We start from the raw sequence: 16,274 nt of genomic DNA on the forward strand, positions 1-16,274 counted from the left end.
ATTTGCAAATGTTCTTTGTGCACCCCCCCCCCCCCCCCAAACACACATAAACACCACTTGCCATTCCTCACCTGTTTGTATCAGCTACGATACAACAACTGACATATGAATTCAACAGAGCACTCACTTGTGACCTTCAGAGCAGGGATGCCAACCATGAAAACTAAGTCATTCTCCAGCAACCAAAAAACCGGCCAATTTTCAACATGGTCGCAATAGGATACATGGACTTCTCAGACACACTGTACAGGGTGGCCACAAAATGGAAGTACCACTCTTTATTTTCAACACTATGACTGCTATGGTTGAATGCTTGATGTGAACACATACCTGATGGTTGAATATTAATAGTCCAGAACATCAGTATGGAGACTGTATGTCCTTGCCTGTCTAGTCATTTTCAGAGCACAGCCGAATTCTGCACCATGTTTTGGTGCACTTCACACTGCAAGTGCATCAATACCTGATTAAAATCTCTCCTGGGCAGTGGATTGGACGAGGTTCTCATGAGTAGCCAGCTGTCTCAGCATGGCCTCCAAGAAGTCCCGACCTCACCTCTGGGGGTTCATCATAATGACTTGAGTGAGAAATAACCAGTATCACACAACACAAGAGCAGCTGTGAAAGATGCCTTAATGCACATGATCCTGGATTATCTCCGCAAAATATGCAAAGAATATGGCACAGAATCCAGCTGTGCTACGAAAATGAGTCTTCATAATGATGTTCTTGACTCTTAACCTCTTGATTACCAAATATCTCGCGGGGAGCAAATATCTCGATCGAGATACGTTGACATGTTCGTGGTTTCTTACATCATAATGTCGCTATTATTCGCTGGAATTGTGATTTTCTTCTTTTATATTATTGTTAACACATATACGTCTTCTTGTTCCATAAAAAGGTGGGAAAATGGCAGCTTCCTTTGAAACTGAGTCACTGGCGCACAGACATGTCACTTGGGGGTATAAGTAGTGTTCTATTGCTCACATGATATAGTGCAATTATTTTCTTGTTCCAAACATGCCTGCGATCATTTCCATGTGTATTTTGACAATGTCCTATACTTTGTTGTCCGGGGAGGGGGGTGAGAGGTTTTTTTTAGAAATTTTGGAATTTTCAGGTTCCTCCCCTCCCCCACATCCATATATACACTCAATGTGCATAAATTTTATTTAGTCCGAATCTATGGTTCATTCCACGTATAACTGTACTTCATTCGTCTGTCTAGAGCAATTAGCTTCTGATCTACAGTCGTTTCAAGGTAACTCTGCATTTCGCTGAAATCCGAGGTTTGAGTCAGTGGCGTACAGACATGTCATTTGGGGGGTACAAGTCATGTTCTATTGCTCATATGATAATAACGAATTTATTTTATTGTTCCAAACATGCCTGTGATCATTTCCATGTTTTAACAATGTCCTGTACTTTGTTGTCCAGGGAAGGGGCAGGGGCATTTTTTCAGAAATTTTGGAATTTTCCGGTTCCTTCCCACCCCCTGCATCCATATATACACTCAATGTGCATAAATTGTACAAGGCGCATCCAGAAAGTAAGTTTCCCTATTTTTTTCCCGTGAAAGTAAACATAATGAGCCGTGTAAATTGCGCATGCGCAGCAGAGCTAAGACGTATCAATCATATGCCAGGCGGACAGATCCCGCCCGGTGCCAGTAGCGAGGCAGCAGTGGTCCGAAGTGAAAGCTCATATTCCTTCTCCCGCCGCATGCCAGTAGCGAAGCAGCAGTGGTCCGAAATGGAAGCTCGTATTCCTTCTCCCGCCGATGCGAGGTTCGGTCAGTGATAAAGTTCCTGAATGCACAAAGCATTGCGCCAATTGACATTCATCGTCAGCTCTGAGGTCTATGGGCCGAACATTATGAGTAAGCAGATGGTGCGTCGCTGGTATCGGCAGTTTTCGGAAGGTCGTCAAAGTGTCCATGATGAAGAGCGCAGTGGGCGTCCGTCCCTCATCACTGATGATCTGGTTGAGCTGGTGCGGCATTGTATCGTAGAGAACCGTCGCTTCACGATTACGGAGTTGAGTAGCCTTTTTTCGCAGATATCGCGATCCGTGTTGCATGAGATTGTCACGCAGCGCCTGCTGTTCAAAAAATTGTGTGCCAGGTGGGTGCCGAAAAACCTGACACCCGAACACAAAATGAAACGTTCAGGAGCAGCACTGACATTCCTGCAACGGTACCATGATGACGGCGATGATTTCCTCGACAGGATCGTCATGGGCGATGAGACGTGGATTTCGCACTTCACCCCGGAAACCAAGCAGCAGTCAATGCATTGGCGGCATAGTGGATCTCCGGTCAAGAAGAAATTCAAACAGACGCTGTCGGTACAGAAAGTGATGTGCACCGTGTTTTGGGACAGGAAGGGCATTTTGCTCATTGACTTCCTCCCCAGAGGTGAAACGGTGAACGCTGACCATTACTGTGAAACACTAAGGAAATTGCGACGTGCCATTCAAAACAAGAGGCGTGGCATGCTTACTGCAGGTGTTGTGCTCCTCCATGACAATGCTCGTCCACATACGGCTCGGCGCACAGCAGCTGTTTTGACGGAATTTGGCTGGGAGTTGTTTGATCATCCACCTTACAGTCCTGATCTGGCTCCCAGCGATTTTCACGTTTTCTTGCACCTCAAGAAATTCCTGTCCTCCGGTGAGCGTTTTGGCAACGACGAAGAGCTGAAGACGTCTGTCACATGCTGGTTCCATTCACAGGCGGCAGAGTTCTACGACAGTGGGATCCAAAAGTTGATACCACGATACGACAAGTGTCTCAATTCTGGTGGTTGCTATGTTGAAAAATAGCTGAACCTTTGCTGTACCTGTTGCCAATAAATGGTTTCCTGAAACTGTGTTGTTTTTTTTTAAAAAAAATAGGGAAACTTACTTTCTGGATGCGCCTCGTATGTAATCTGAATCTATGGGTTCATTCTGCGTATAATGGTACTTCATTCGTCTGTCTAGGCCAATTAGCCTCCGATCTACAGTCATCTAAATGAAACTCTGCATTTTGCTAAAAATTGGCCCGGTCCCAGTGTACCTGGAAAAATGGGCTCGGTAATCAAAAGGTTAAACCATCAAGTATGTGTCCACATCAAACATTCAATCATAACCACCTGTCGAAAATACAGGGCAATATGCCTACTTTGTGATCACTCTCTACAAGAAAATACAAAGTTTGATGCAGACCACGTGAAAACATGAATAAAGACAAAAATGGGGGAAAATTGATACTGATTTTGAGGAAAAAATTATAATAAAAAATCAACGTCCCTGGTTATGTGTTAAAAGAAAAGTATCCGCTCACCATTGGAGGAGCAAGAAGCAAGTCTAGATCGACTCTTGTATGTTCAGGCTCCTCTTTTGTTATTAAACGGAGAAGCTGTGAAGCTGCTTTGTGTTCTGCTGGAAGTAAATTTGGACTGCAAATGATGTCTTCCAGGAACTCTATTGTCAAATTTTTCAGTCGTTGGTCCATCTCAAAATCCTAGAATGATAAAAATTGCACTGTTATAAGAATATTAATGGATAACTAGATAGGCATATATTTCTCTTCACTATTGACAATTGGTATATTCTTACCATTGGTATCTAGGGGTAAAAATAAAAACAGCACACTTACGGTTTGCCCATATGATGGCTGATGGCAGACAGAGAGAAGCATAACAAGAGATATTGCCAGAATTCATGGTGGTCATGCCTTTGCAAAGAAGGAGCTTCTATCTATACAAAGGACATGAATTGGCTGTCCCAGTTATGTGACTCTCCACTGGGAACCATGTATACAGGTCCATTGGCCATTGTATATGGCAAGCCGTATAGTAAAATAATTCTGATGTTTCTCAAGGTAATGCATTTCGTAGCAACCTGGATGCAGCTTCAACGTGAATCTTGATTCACTTGCAGCCAGCCCCCTTCTACCCAAATAACATGAACATAGCCACGTCTAGCAACACCACACAGCAGACAGCCCAACCCACCAATCACCACTCTGCAATCCCATGAGATGACAGAAACCAGCAGATGACACAAGCCAAGAAACACACACCAGCACCACCAGATGGGAGAAAATGGGCAGCAGCCCGGGAACAAACAAAGCAGTGACATTCTACCATCTCCGTTCCAGATGTTGTATCCTTAGTGGATGAAGGCAGTAAGCCTTCAAAAAAGAAACAAAAAAAACAGGGTGTCTACCAAAATAACAAATTCAAAATTCTTGACTTTTTCTTGACCTTTCTTGCCTTTCTCTTGGCCTTTTTTTTCCCTTTTTACTAGTTGAAAAATTAAGAAAATAGATATTTTTATTCCATGAAAAACCCCTACAACAAGGCTGGTTAAGATAACAACTGAAGTTGTACTTTAACAGAGATTTAGACTAGCTTTAATTATTAATGCATGTAAAAATTAATTAATGCTTCATTCTGCATGGGGAATGGTTACATTACTTTATTAAATAATTTTACAAAGCTTCATGCATAGAAGAATGTAATTCTCTACAAAGTTAACAAATTTTAACCACAACTCAATACAATTTTAGAATTCCAAATATTTAATTTTATCAAATCCCAGTACGGGTATATAACAATGTAAATTCACTATACTGTAAAAAATATAGCAAAAATTCTTGGCCAAAAGCATAATTTCTTGACATTCTTAACTGGTAGACAGCCTGAAAAACTATCAAATTTGAAACATGGAAACACGAAAAGTCACATATGTAAGAACTTTTAATAAATAATGAAAAAATTATGTTGCAGAATGAAGACTCATCCCTGATAAGTCAACTCTTCAATAATCACTGTCAATTACAATGATAAAAGTGCTTCCACCCACTAAGCTGAAATGAGCAGGGAACAGATATTTCAAATGGCAAGAGGAAAAGAAATTGCCCACTAAGGGCTTGAATAATAATATACTAACCCAACAGTCTTTGATGGCCAGGGCCTACCCACCAACTCTTAGTCTCGCTCCCACATGCCTCAGAAGAGGTGGGCGATCATCCAAGTTATGGGGTGTGACATAACGACGAACCCCACGTCGTTTCCTCATGATGGTGAGTGGCCACCCATCCTGTTACTGGCTGGGATCTCTGGAGAAAAATTGTTCCACTTCCCCCAGGAGACTTGAACCAACATGCATTCCGTAGCCAGAGCCAAAAGCTTGTGCCTTAGACAGCACGGCCACGGTGGAGGACAAAGGCTTGAATAACTCATTGATATTACTTCCTTGTCCTTCCAAAGGACTATTGCAACAGCAAGATCAGTAAGGTACGGATTTTTATGTATGCAAAAAATGCAAAATAATGTAGAAAAATCACTACAATATGTAAAATTATGTAAGTATATTAAAATATCTAATATGCATATTCTTTCTCACTTCTGGGCTGTTTTTGAGGTTCCGGGCAGTTAAAAATGTAGTTATACCAAATTAAATTCTCAATATTATTATACTTTAAGAAGTTTTTGAAATAATAAAATTTGCAATCTGACAAACTGATAACGTGAATGACAGCAGTTTTGAGTACAGTGTGGATAGACAGTTTTCACTGCATTCAAATTTCTACAGTGCTGGAGAATATTCTCACTGAATAAACAAAATTATTTGTCAGGCAAAAGCTAAAATGTACATTTAATGTAACAATACATTATTTCTTAAAGAAATAAAAAGTGCTTCTGTTTCAGCACATATCATGTTAACGTGATGCACTGTGAACCAATAAATACATTTTGAGAGAATTTCTTTCATTTTTAGTTTTTAGAGAAATCTAAGTTTGAATGTTTATCCCACAGTTATAGTTCCTTACTCAATGAAGAATCAGAAAGTTGGCCCAAATACTGCATTCTATGTAAAAATATGTAATATAAATGGGGAAATATGTAATAAAGCTCATGAAATTTACATTTATTGTTCCTAACATCGTAATTTGCTGAAATTTGTAGCTTTTACAGTGAAACCTCGATTTTACGTTTTTCAGGGAACCAAGTTGAAGAAACTTAAAATGCGGGAAAATGTAAAATTATAGAAAATTTTACAGAACTTTGCTATGTTGGGACCATCTGGATTGAATGTATAATGCGGGAAAATGCAAAATCCAGGAATGTAAAATCGGGGTTCCACTGTACTTGGTTACATAAGAAGGAAAAACATATGTAATTACATAAAATTCCAGGCCCTAACAGCCAGTCTCCATGTTTCCACAAGATATATGTTTCGCAACAATGGCCCACAGATGACAGATCATTTGTTGGTGGGAACTGTACCAGGATAAACCTTGTTCTACAATACACACTTACATATGTCGAGAATTGTGAACTTACCTGAGCATGTTTTGAAACCCAGTGCCTCAGAACATTGAGAACCCTCATTGTGGCTGCAGTGGACATCACCGATTCCTTCCTTTTGTTCCGGTCCCTGCAGCTTGCCCGCATGCTGGCATCGCCAACACTGAAGCGCCCGGCAGCCCCTCGGGGAGGGACCGGAGGCGGTGAGTGGTCCCGTGGGTTGCTCGATCCAGCTGTCGCGATGGCAAACGCTGCAGCCGCACTGGAACTGCTGCTCCTAGGGCGTTGTGTGGGGACAAAGTAGCTATGTTAATTGTATGTAGAAAAGAAGTTCAGCATGTGAAGTACATTTGGGTCACATCTGACCTAATGGAGAACATTGGTTATCCCTGTATTATTAATGTAACATTCATACAAGTTTCTCTTTATTAATTTTGGTCCATGTAATGTTATTTTTAATGTAAAATATTGGGACCACACACAAAAAAGAAAATCCCAAACAAATTTTATTTCTTTCCCCTGAAAGTTATTAGAAAGGGTGTTCCAGAGAGAGAGAGAACAAAAGTAATGCAGGATTATTAATTGTGCATCATTTTTTCCCACAGGGTTGGCAACGTTCTGGATGGTCACATGTGTAGTCATTGACGGTTAGTCAATATGGAGTGCTACACAACGGAGGAGTGAGTGGCAACTGTTAAAATTCATTAGAAGTATGGAGAATGTTTTGCAGAGTGCGCAAATTACGTTATATTTTTGGTAGGAGAAACACTCCAAATGAAATGACTGTGAAAAGACTAGTTGAAAAATTTGAACAAAAAGGCTCGGTTGTAGACAAGAAAACAGGCCAACCTCGTACCGGCCGTTAAGCTGAAAACATTGCCGCTGTGAGCGATAGTGTGGTGGAGTGTCACGAAACCTAAGTGTGCTGTGTCGGTCACTGCAACTGGACATTTCAAAAAGCACAATGCAGTGGAGGACATTTGTCAGATATCCTATCCTTGCTGCACTGCGGCAACCATTAGGCACCGCTATGCTTGGCCTTGGTGAGGGTGCCACCTGTTTCAAAAACACTCGAAACAAAAAAAATTGGCAATGCATCACCACAGCAAATGGACAAAGCCGATTGGTTCAGCGGTTCATGTGGCCCTCTTTGGCTTTCGACAGAAAAGATAAAAGTAGAATTTCCAAGTCCATTCTCTAGCCGAAACAACTGTAGAAGTTTTGCAACACAAAAAAGCTTATAGGTACAATAATTTGGAATGATGGATATCCAATGTTAACCTTGATCAGCCCATGACCCAGAAATAAAATTTAACATTGAAATACTCACACTTTACTTGAAGGTAACTCACAAAAAAAACAGCATTTCTTTCTTATATATCTCTACAAAAACTATGTGAAGTCAATATGAAATATGTTTTCAATACTGCAAGAAATATTCCTTCATAACCAATGAAATGTCAAAGAAAAAGTAGAAATTATTTTAACAAGAGGATAAACTAAATAACATAGAGAACCAATAGGATGACTCTCCTTTTATATGATGTTATATTTGTGATGTTAAGATGATAGCAAAGCTCTCCTGAACAACATGTGTATGTGTAAAAAGATAAAAAAAAATGGATACGGAGTTAGCAGTAAATAAGGAATATTGCTATCATTAATTACAGTGTTCTATATTACGGTCTACCTACTGACTGCCGGTCTCAATCCAACCAGTGTACCCAGTGGAGGCACATCGCACGGTGGTTTGGATCCCACTTTAAACTGTAGGTCCAGTCCCAATTAGCCTTATTGTGCACAAAGTGGACTTAAAACACCAACCCAATCAATCAATCCAACCAGTTATGGGGTGAAGTGTGGTCAGTACGACGAACCCCCATCGCTGTTGTTTCCTTGACCGGGTTACGCTACTCATTCATAGCTCCCAAATTTCCTCACGATGGTGAGTGAGGAAATCTCAAGAGAAAATTGTTAACTTCCCCCAAAAGACTCGAACCTGCGCATGTTCTGTAGCCTGAGCCCAAAGCCTGATGCCTTAGAACTCAAGGCCACGATGTGGAATTTGTGTGTGTATTGCTTATATTTAAAAATAATATACTCTTTCCAAGGTACAACAGTGCTTGAAGTATCATATTTAACATGGTATGGAGTATATTTAGCGTAACATGGTGGTTGTACATATAACTTTTCATTCCTCCTAATTAACAATTTATATATCTATTTGAAAATCTGAACACAGGGGATGTTTCAAAACATCAAATGATCTACTGAGAACAGTCGACAGAATTTTCAGCACGTATTTGTGTTGGTTGTTGGAAACAATATTTCAATTGTTTCAAACAGTCTTCAACACATGAATAACAACAAGAATTCTGGAATTTGGCATTCTTGACATTATTTATTTATTAACACCTTGTTTTAAATAGTGGAGTTAAGGCAGTACAATGCCTTTTATTCCACTCAGCCATATACATAAGATTGTACATTATTATGATATGATCCATATTTTTATGTGACGTCACAACTTTAAAATATGTCACTGATGTATTATACTTTTATGAAAGGACATGTAAATGTTGTGTTATTATATGTAATATTGCACCTTGTTTGTAATGTATGTCTTTTATTTAATGTTCATTGTATTTTATGCTCTATTATGAGTAGTTTAATGTTTCTTCATGTTTGCGAGAGTGCACTATGTGAATTTGTATTTCTAAACATGTGTAGATGTCAGTTTTGTTGATAGTATCCTTTTGTAGATAGTGAGTGATTCATCTGTACTTGAATCTGTGTTCTCGAAATAGTATAGCCCGACCCTGTGGCCGAGTGGTTAGCACATCGCGCTGCGACGCCAAGGGTCCCGGGTTCGAATCCCGGTCGGGTTTGGTTGTTTGTGAATGTCCATTCATCAATTTCATCATTTCATCACTCATCCCCATCTTCGCAAATTAGCCAAGAGGCACAAAACACGAAGTAAAATAAACTAAATCAATCAATCAATCAATCGAAATAGTATAAAAGCGAGGATATCGCATAAGAAATAACACACTTTCGCCACGGATCGACGAAGCTTTTAAACTTAAAAGAGAACTCCTCGGTGTTGTGCATACATCTTGGTATGGTAGTTCGGGGTGCAAGCTAGACCTATGCGACCATAGGTTCGCCGAGAACCATGCATTGATGCTATGCACAATACTGCAACCATTCTACGTTAAATAAAGCTAGCCTAGGGATTAATTTGGAGATAAAAGGCTAAAGAGCAAATATTGGCTCAGTTATTATTGCATATCTCTTGGTGTGCAAGCTAGGTCTATGTGATCATTGGCATACCGATAGCCACGCATTGAGTTTATGCATTTTTAGTTGAGTCAATTCATCGACAAAGCGAAATCCTCGCCTTCGTCTCAAGTATATTCGCTTATAATTGCCATAAATAAAGAATAAAACCTTTCAGTTTATACATACTGCAGTAATGTGGTTTTATTTCTCTATGCTGTGAATATTGTCTTTGCCTAACACTATCCCTGTACCTGAGAGGAGTCTGTGTACTTCACCGAGTCTCATCGTTCACCGCTGATTATTATTAAGTTATTATTAATAATTATAATAATATGGTTAATAGTATAATAATACAGGCATGAACGTATCAATTATATTAAACACAAAAATATTCATTTCACATACGTCCACACACACACACACACACACACACATATCATACTCAAACATACAAGTCTTAACACATTGAATATAGCACACAAAATACAAAATATATAATATACAAAATACGAAATATATATTGCAAAATTTAAAATTGTATTCAAGTAACTACAAGGTATTTTAAGAATTCATTCACTACCATATGCCTTTCAGTCTGCTTGACAGGGAAAGATCTAATGAGTACTCTGAAGAGAGTGGTGAACATGTCTGTTGAAGGAAGCCACGGAGCTTACCGTTCTGGTGCTTTCTGGCAACTGATTCCACAGCCTTACAGCAGATAAGAAGAAAGAGTTGGAGAAGTTCATAATTTTAATAACTGCCGCAAGTCTTAATCTATGAAATACTGAAATGGATGAGACTCACTGCACTCTCGGCAGCAAATACAGTGTGGCCACCCTGTGACCATGATAAAATTCAAGTATAATTCCCAGTTTTAAAGGGTGAACTTTACAAAAATTCAAGTGTACAAGCAGATGTTTTCCTTATTTCAACATTATGTATTACCACCTCTCACCTCCCCCCCCCCCCCACAACTTCCAAGTATATTGACAATATAAAGGGTCTCTTTAATTCCAATGTATCCAAAAATTCTAATTCAGTTCAATTAATGGTGTTTAGATATTTAATTTAAGGTGTGAAGTTAAAATTTGCCACCCACATCTTTGAAAGATTGTTAATTGTATAAGAATTTCAAACTACAATTTGCCTAATCAACTTCAAGATATCTTAATCTTGCAATAATCTTCTGTCTCTCAGATAGATTGTTCTGCAAAACACACTAACAAAGTAAATGAATTAAGAGAATTCTTTTGTTTTATTTTGCATGTTGTTTTCTTTGCTTCCTCGATAAAAATAAAGAGCCTAACTGTGAAAAAGTTGACTCAGGGTATTTATATATATGTATAAATTCAATGACATTTGGATTATATAAAAGTTGCAATTTTTCATGTCTAGAGAGAAAAATTCATGCGTAATTCCTGGAGCCAAGATTCAAGCATAATTCCCGGAATTCAAGGAATTCCCAGCGAGTAGCCACCCTGAAATACAGCTAAATGACTGTTGTACAATGTTTTATGTAAAAGAGTAATACTTGCATTAGAGTAAAAGGGCTGTTCAACAACAACAAATACACGTATATTTTCCTTTCTTCTTTAATACAATGCAAATTTTTCTTGCATGTGTATTTCATTGTTTTAATGTAAAATGCTTCTTACAGACGTGCAGTTAGGGCTGTGCGATATTTCAATATAGAGTACGTGTAGATATATTTAAAATATCGAAGCGTCAATATCGTAAAAATATCAACGTCGTTATATTGATATTGATTATATCAACGTTGACACCAATATTATCGGCATTGATATGTCACCATTGCTGCTCCTAATATTGTCTCTATTAAAATGCATGTTGGTCTGTACAAGCATTCTGTTACATAGCAACAGCAAACAGTAAAAACCAGTACAGAATTCACATTTGCCCAGACTCCTGTTTTCACCACCAAAGTACACTATTCTCTGTTTCTGCTAGATAACAATACAATACAATTAAAACTTCAAATTGATTTAGATGTGTTGATATCGATATTATCAGTATCGTCAATATCGATATTATCGACATTGATATTTTTGATACTCGATATATCGACTCAATATCGATATTCAATCGATATGGAAAAATCAATATTGCACAGCCCTACATGCAGCTGTTTTATTTAAAGGGAAGGAACTTTCTTGTTAAGAACAATATCTACTTCTTTTCTCTTCATCATGCAACTACTTGTTATGAAACAATGACTGAAGCACAGAATAGAAATATTATGCACAGAAAAAGAAATAACCACAAGCAAGTCAAAGCATAAAGTAAAGCAAGATAAAAACATACTCTGGAGAAAGATACAGCTTGTGAGAACATGGATTCGAAGAAGAAAATTTATTTCAAAAGTGCAAAACTTATCCACAATAGAGTATAAGTAAGTTACGTATGGAGTAGACCATTATAAATATAAATAAATCCTAAAAAGATAACCCTTAAATAAAATAAATAAGTATCATCATCATTATAATCATCTACAGAGGGGTATGTATTAGAAATGAGGCATTAATCAATACTCTATTGACAACAACCAATATAGGTACATTACGTATATCGGTAAAACTTGACAACAATTTTAGTGATTTGATATTTCTCTAATTGTGTATACAATTCTGTATTTTCTGTACTTTGCTTTTGTGAAGAAAATTTGTAAATATTGTGTTTCTCTTACAAAGACAAAACTATTGCAGTTAGGTAATTACAAACATTAATTACAAATGTGCTTTTTTTTTTTTTTGACAAAAACACAAAATGTGAAATAACACACTGTAATGTTGATTTTTCATGTTTTTGGAAGGTGTGAGATGCATTTTCCTACCATGATTTGCCACGAAATAATGCGTAATGAACTGCAAAATAAACTCTTAAACACAAAATTTTGAGTTCATTTATCGATGTGATACTTTCTGAAGTCTGAATTCTCCTTTAGTTATTCAAATCACGTAAAATTGATTAATTCTGCTGTAAATATTTGAGAATAAAAAATTGACTCCTTTACACAGGAATAAACTTATTACTCTTGAAAACTACGTAAATGTACTATTAGAAGGGAAATGTTTCTTTTGTGTAATAAAGTGTAGTTTTTAAATCAAATTTAGGGTTTTATTCACCATTTTAACACCAAAATGCCATCTTTTGTACAGCTACTGATCCCGAAATGTGGCAATTTTTGTACAGAAATCTTGGTGTTCTATTCGCCAAAAATATGTGGCTGTACCAAGCTGGAATTTGCTATTGGTTCCAATTGAAATTTCAGTTGGTTTCAATTGGAATGAATCAGACTTTATCGGTTTCAATTGGAATGAATCGGATTCTATCGGAATGTATTGGTTTCAGTTGAAATTTCAACTGAAACCAATTGGAAAATAAAGACAATTTCCAATTGGTGAATTGTATCCAATTGAAAGTTTGTATATATTGTAGAATCAATATGTTATAAATTCATTTATTGACTCAAAGCATAGGTACTTTAATTCTTGACACCACATTTCCTGTGATTTAGAAGATCTTTGGAAAAACATTACACTTGAACTGAATTTGTTCCAACTGAATTCTAATGCATACTACTGAAGTCAGATTTATCTTAATAAATACCTAACAAGAACTCTTTCTTAAGAACCAACTCGACCTTAAAGGAGCTACTAGTTGGAGAAAATGTTCATATTAGTAGTTCTTTTTGCAATATGGAATTCCCATTGTTATTCTTATGTGTATGTAATGCAATTGGAAAAATGAGCTATCTTTTGATCAACTAAGTCAACCTTTGACAGTGTTTTGTTTATCATCACTTTTTCAAGTGCTGTGGATCAGATTCTTTGTTTAACCTAATTTGTTGCTGTTCTTGCATGTATAAAGGAAGAACAACATGAAGCAGCATATTTTTTTCATTTTCTATAAGTGTGTTAATCACAATGAAGCTACAGAATTAAAAACGTGTTCATATATTTGAAAAAGTTTTGTATGTGAAAGATTTTCTAAGTTACAAATTCCACATGCTTTACCAGAGATTTATTTTCGTTGTTTTATGTGATTTTCCATTGCATTTACAGTTGTATAGATAAGAATTTTTCATAAGCAATATATTGAAAACAATAAAATACTTTCCAATAGAAACCAATTCATTACAATTGACCAATCAGTTCCGATAGACCAATTGGTTCCAATAGTGTCTCTAAAAACTCATATTGGCTATCAGAAGCAATTGGAAAAATTTCCAGCTGGGTAGGGATGTAAATTAACTATCCACATTCTTCATGGAAGATGTTGCCTTTTAACCTTTTGGCACCCAAGGCCATTTTCACATGTAAGCCTCTCGGTACAGAGCCGATTTTGAGCAAAATGCAGAGTTTCAATTAAATGAGTGTAGATCGGAGACTAATTGCCCTAGAGAGATGAGTGATATACCATTGTACGCAGAATGAATCACAGATTCAGACGATATATAATGTATGCACATTAGGCGTACATATGGAGGGGGAAAGGGGGAAATCTCCTCAAAAATACTTTTCTTAAAAAAAAATGGTGTCCCCCCCCCCCCCCGAAAAAAATGTCAAAATGCACAAAATGCAAAAATTTATGCAAATTTGGCGTATATATGGAGGGGGAAGGGAGAAAACCACCAAAAATTATTTTAAAAAATTGTCACTTCACCCAAAAAATGACCTCGCACTTGGGCACAAAACGACACCTACGCACAACATTCACGGATGAAAAGCTAGAACGCAGTGAAAAATGAATGCCGATTCTTGCAGCTGCTTGAAATTCTATTTTTAGACAATGCAGGGTAACCCCTGTCGCAACTTGTGGACACTTGTGCTAAAAAAACCAAAGGTTTCCTTCAGCGCACTTCGAAATTCCATTTTCACAATGCAGATTTAACAACCAGTCTTCCCCCTCCCCCACCCCCTGCTTGTACCCTCACGGAAAACTTTCATTTTGACATCGGATACTGATAAACAAGTTTCCTTCGAATGCAGTTAACAGACGGGAGTGAAAAGCATTGCTTTAGAACAACAAAGCCCATCTTCCTTTGTCGGCAAAAATTTGCCCTTGAAAAGAGACGCAAAAGAGAAGTCTCTTTTCCCGCCTTTTCACCTCCATTTTAATGAACAAAAAAAAAAGAGGTGCAAGAAACATTTCTGTTAAATACATGTGTTAGGAACAATATATAAAAAAAATCGAAATTCTAGCCAAAAATAGAAAAGTTATAACGTAAAAACTACGACATTGACACAGCATCTCGATTGAGACGCTTGGTACCATGAGGGTTACATTTGGGTATCTCGTTCGAGATGCTTGGGTCCCAAAAGGTTAATATCGAATCAGCAGAATATTAGCTACCTGCATTAGTAATTTTTAAATCAGTGCTTTATCAATGTCAGTTAATATATGATATGAGCCAATCCCTAGTCTTTATACAGATTGTAGAAGTTAAAATTAAGGTAACAGTTGGCCTGTCACAATGTGCATCCTCCCATATCTGGTTGACATGTTGCAGTGAAAACTTGAAGTGAAGAAACATGCCAGAAACAGTGAATATTACCTTTGTGAAAATGGTGGCATGTGCAGTGAGAGTTAGGCTTCATCAAAAATAATCAATTTGGAATAAATCCATGTAATATTTTCATTTCGTTTGGAGAAACATGTCTCTAATTTAAGAAATAGTGTCTTATCACATTTAGTTCATGAATTAAAATTAATGATGTTTGTATGTACTGAACTCGGTTCAATTGAATTATGTAGAAATGTAACCAATTACAGTGGAACCTCGATTTTAAGGTTTTCAGGGGACCAAGCTGTAGAAACTTAAAATGCTGAAAAATGTAAAATTGAGGAAAATTTTGTATAATTTTTCTATATTCAGATCATTAACGTTGAATGAATAATGTGGGAACATGTAAAATATGGGAATGTAATTGGTACTCCATTTATATTGGCCAAAATAGGCATGTCGGAGCATAAGCTATTACTGAATCATAGCTTCAGGGATTATTAGAAGTAAACTCCTCCTGAACAACTAACAACAACACAGATTTAAAAAATTCAACCCCACAAATTTCTGTATCCTTGGATACACATTTTTCTTCTATATAGGTGGGTTTCATGTGATGTCAGGATATGCATCGCCGCCATGTTCGCGCCCAAGTTGTTTGTTGTCTGTAAGGGAATAACCACCATGTAGTGTTAGTTACATTTGCACCAACTGTACGTTTGTTGTTAGTTCTGTGTAAAATGTCGGTAACATTGCATAAAATTAATGACAAACCTGTGCTTTTTACACTTTATTCAAGCGCTGTAATTTAAAATGTTGAGTTGATCGAAAACATTAATTTCACTCCTTGCTTTAATAATTTGGGATATGCCAGCCTCCATCGCTGAGTGGTTAACACAGCATGCTACAATGCCAGGGGTCCAGAGTTCGAATCCCGGCCTGGGCATGGGTGTTCTAAGTGAGTGTCCCTTAATCAATTTCATCATATCATTACTCATCCTCATCTTCACAATTAGCCAAACTGCCAGAAAAGTGGAGTAAAATAAACCAAATCAATCAATCAATTTGGGGTACTTTGATATATCATTAATATGTTTTAACCAAGCTGTGATTTTTTTCGGACAGTACGCAAAGCCTATTACTGGCACCTTTTCTCATGGATCTGA

The 16,274-nt window shown here is 37.4% G+C and overlaps 2 protein-coding genes across 2 annotated transcripts in view; both read right to left on the reverse strand.

Moving 5' to 3' along the window:
* The window catches only part of LOC146003053 (ras-specific guanine nucleotide-releasing factor 1-like), a 10,457-nt gene extending 10,129 nt beyond the window's left edge, over positions 1-328 (reverse strand). The window contains exon 1 of the mRNA XM_083141218.1: positions 273-328. Within this exon, the coding sequence (XP_082997344.1) occupies positions 273-328 (56 nt within the window). The remainder of the gene's footprint in view (positions 1-272) is intronic.
* A 176-nt stretch (positions 329-504) lies between these two features.
* LOC146003054 (ras-specific guanine nucleotide-releasing factor 1-like) overlaps positions 505-16,274 on the reverse strand; it is a 501,359-nt gene continuing 485,589 nt past the window's right edge. Inside the window, exons 22-24 of the mRNA XM_083141219.1 lie at positions 6,339-6,579; positions 3,329-3,508; positions 505-618 (exon numbers count right to left, since the gene is read on the reverse strand). Coding sequence (XP_082997345.1) covers positions 505-618; positions 3,329-3,508; positions 6,339-6,579 — 535 coding nt within the window. The remainder of the gene's footprint in view (positions 619-3,328; positions 3,509-6,338; positions 6,580-16,274) is intronic.

The sequence above is a fragment of the Lepisma saccharinum genome, chromosome 19 (genome assembly GCF_977018435.1).
Source record: "Lepisma saccharinum chromosome 19, izLepSacc3.1, whole genome shotgun sequence".
Lineage (NCBI taxonomy): Eukaryota > Metazoa > Arthropoda > Insecta > Zygentoma > Lepismatidae > Lepisma > Lepisma saccharinum.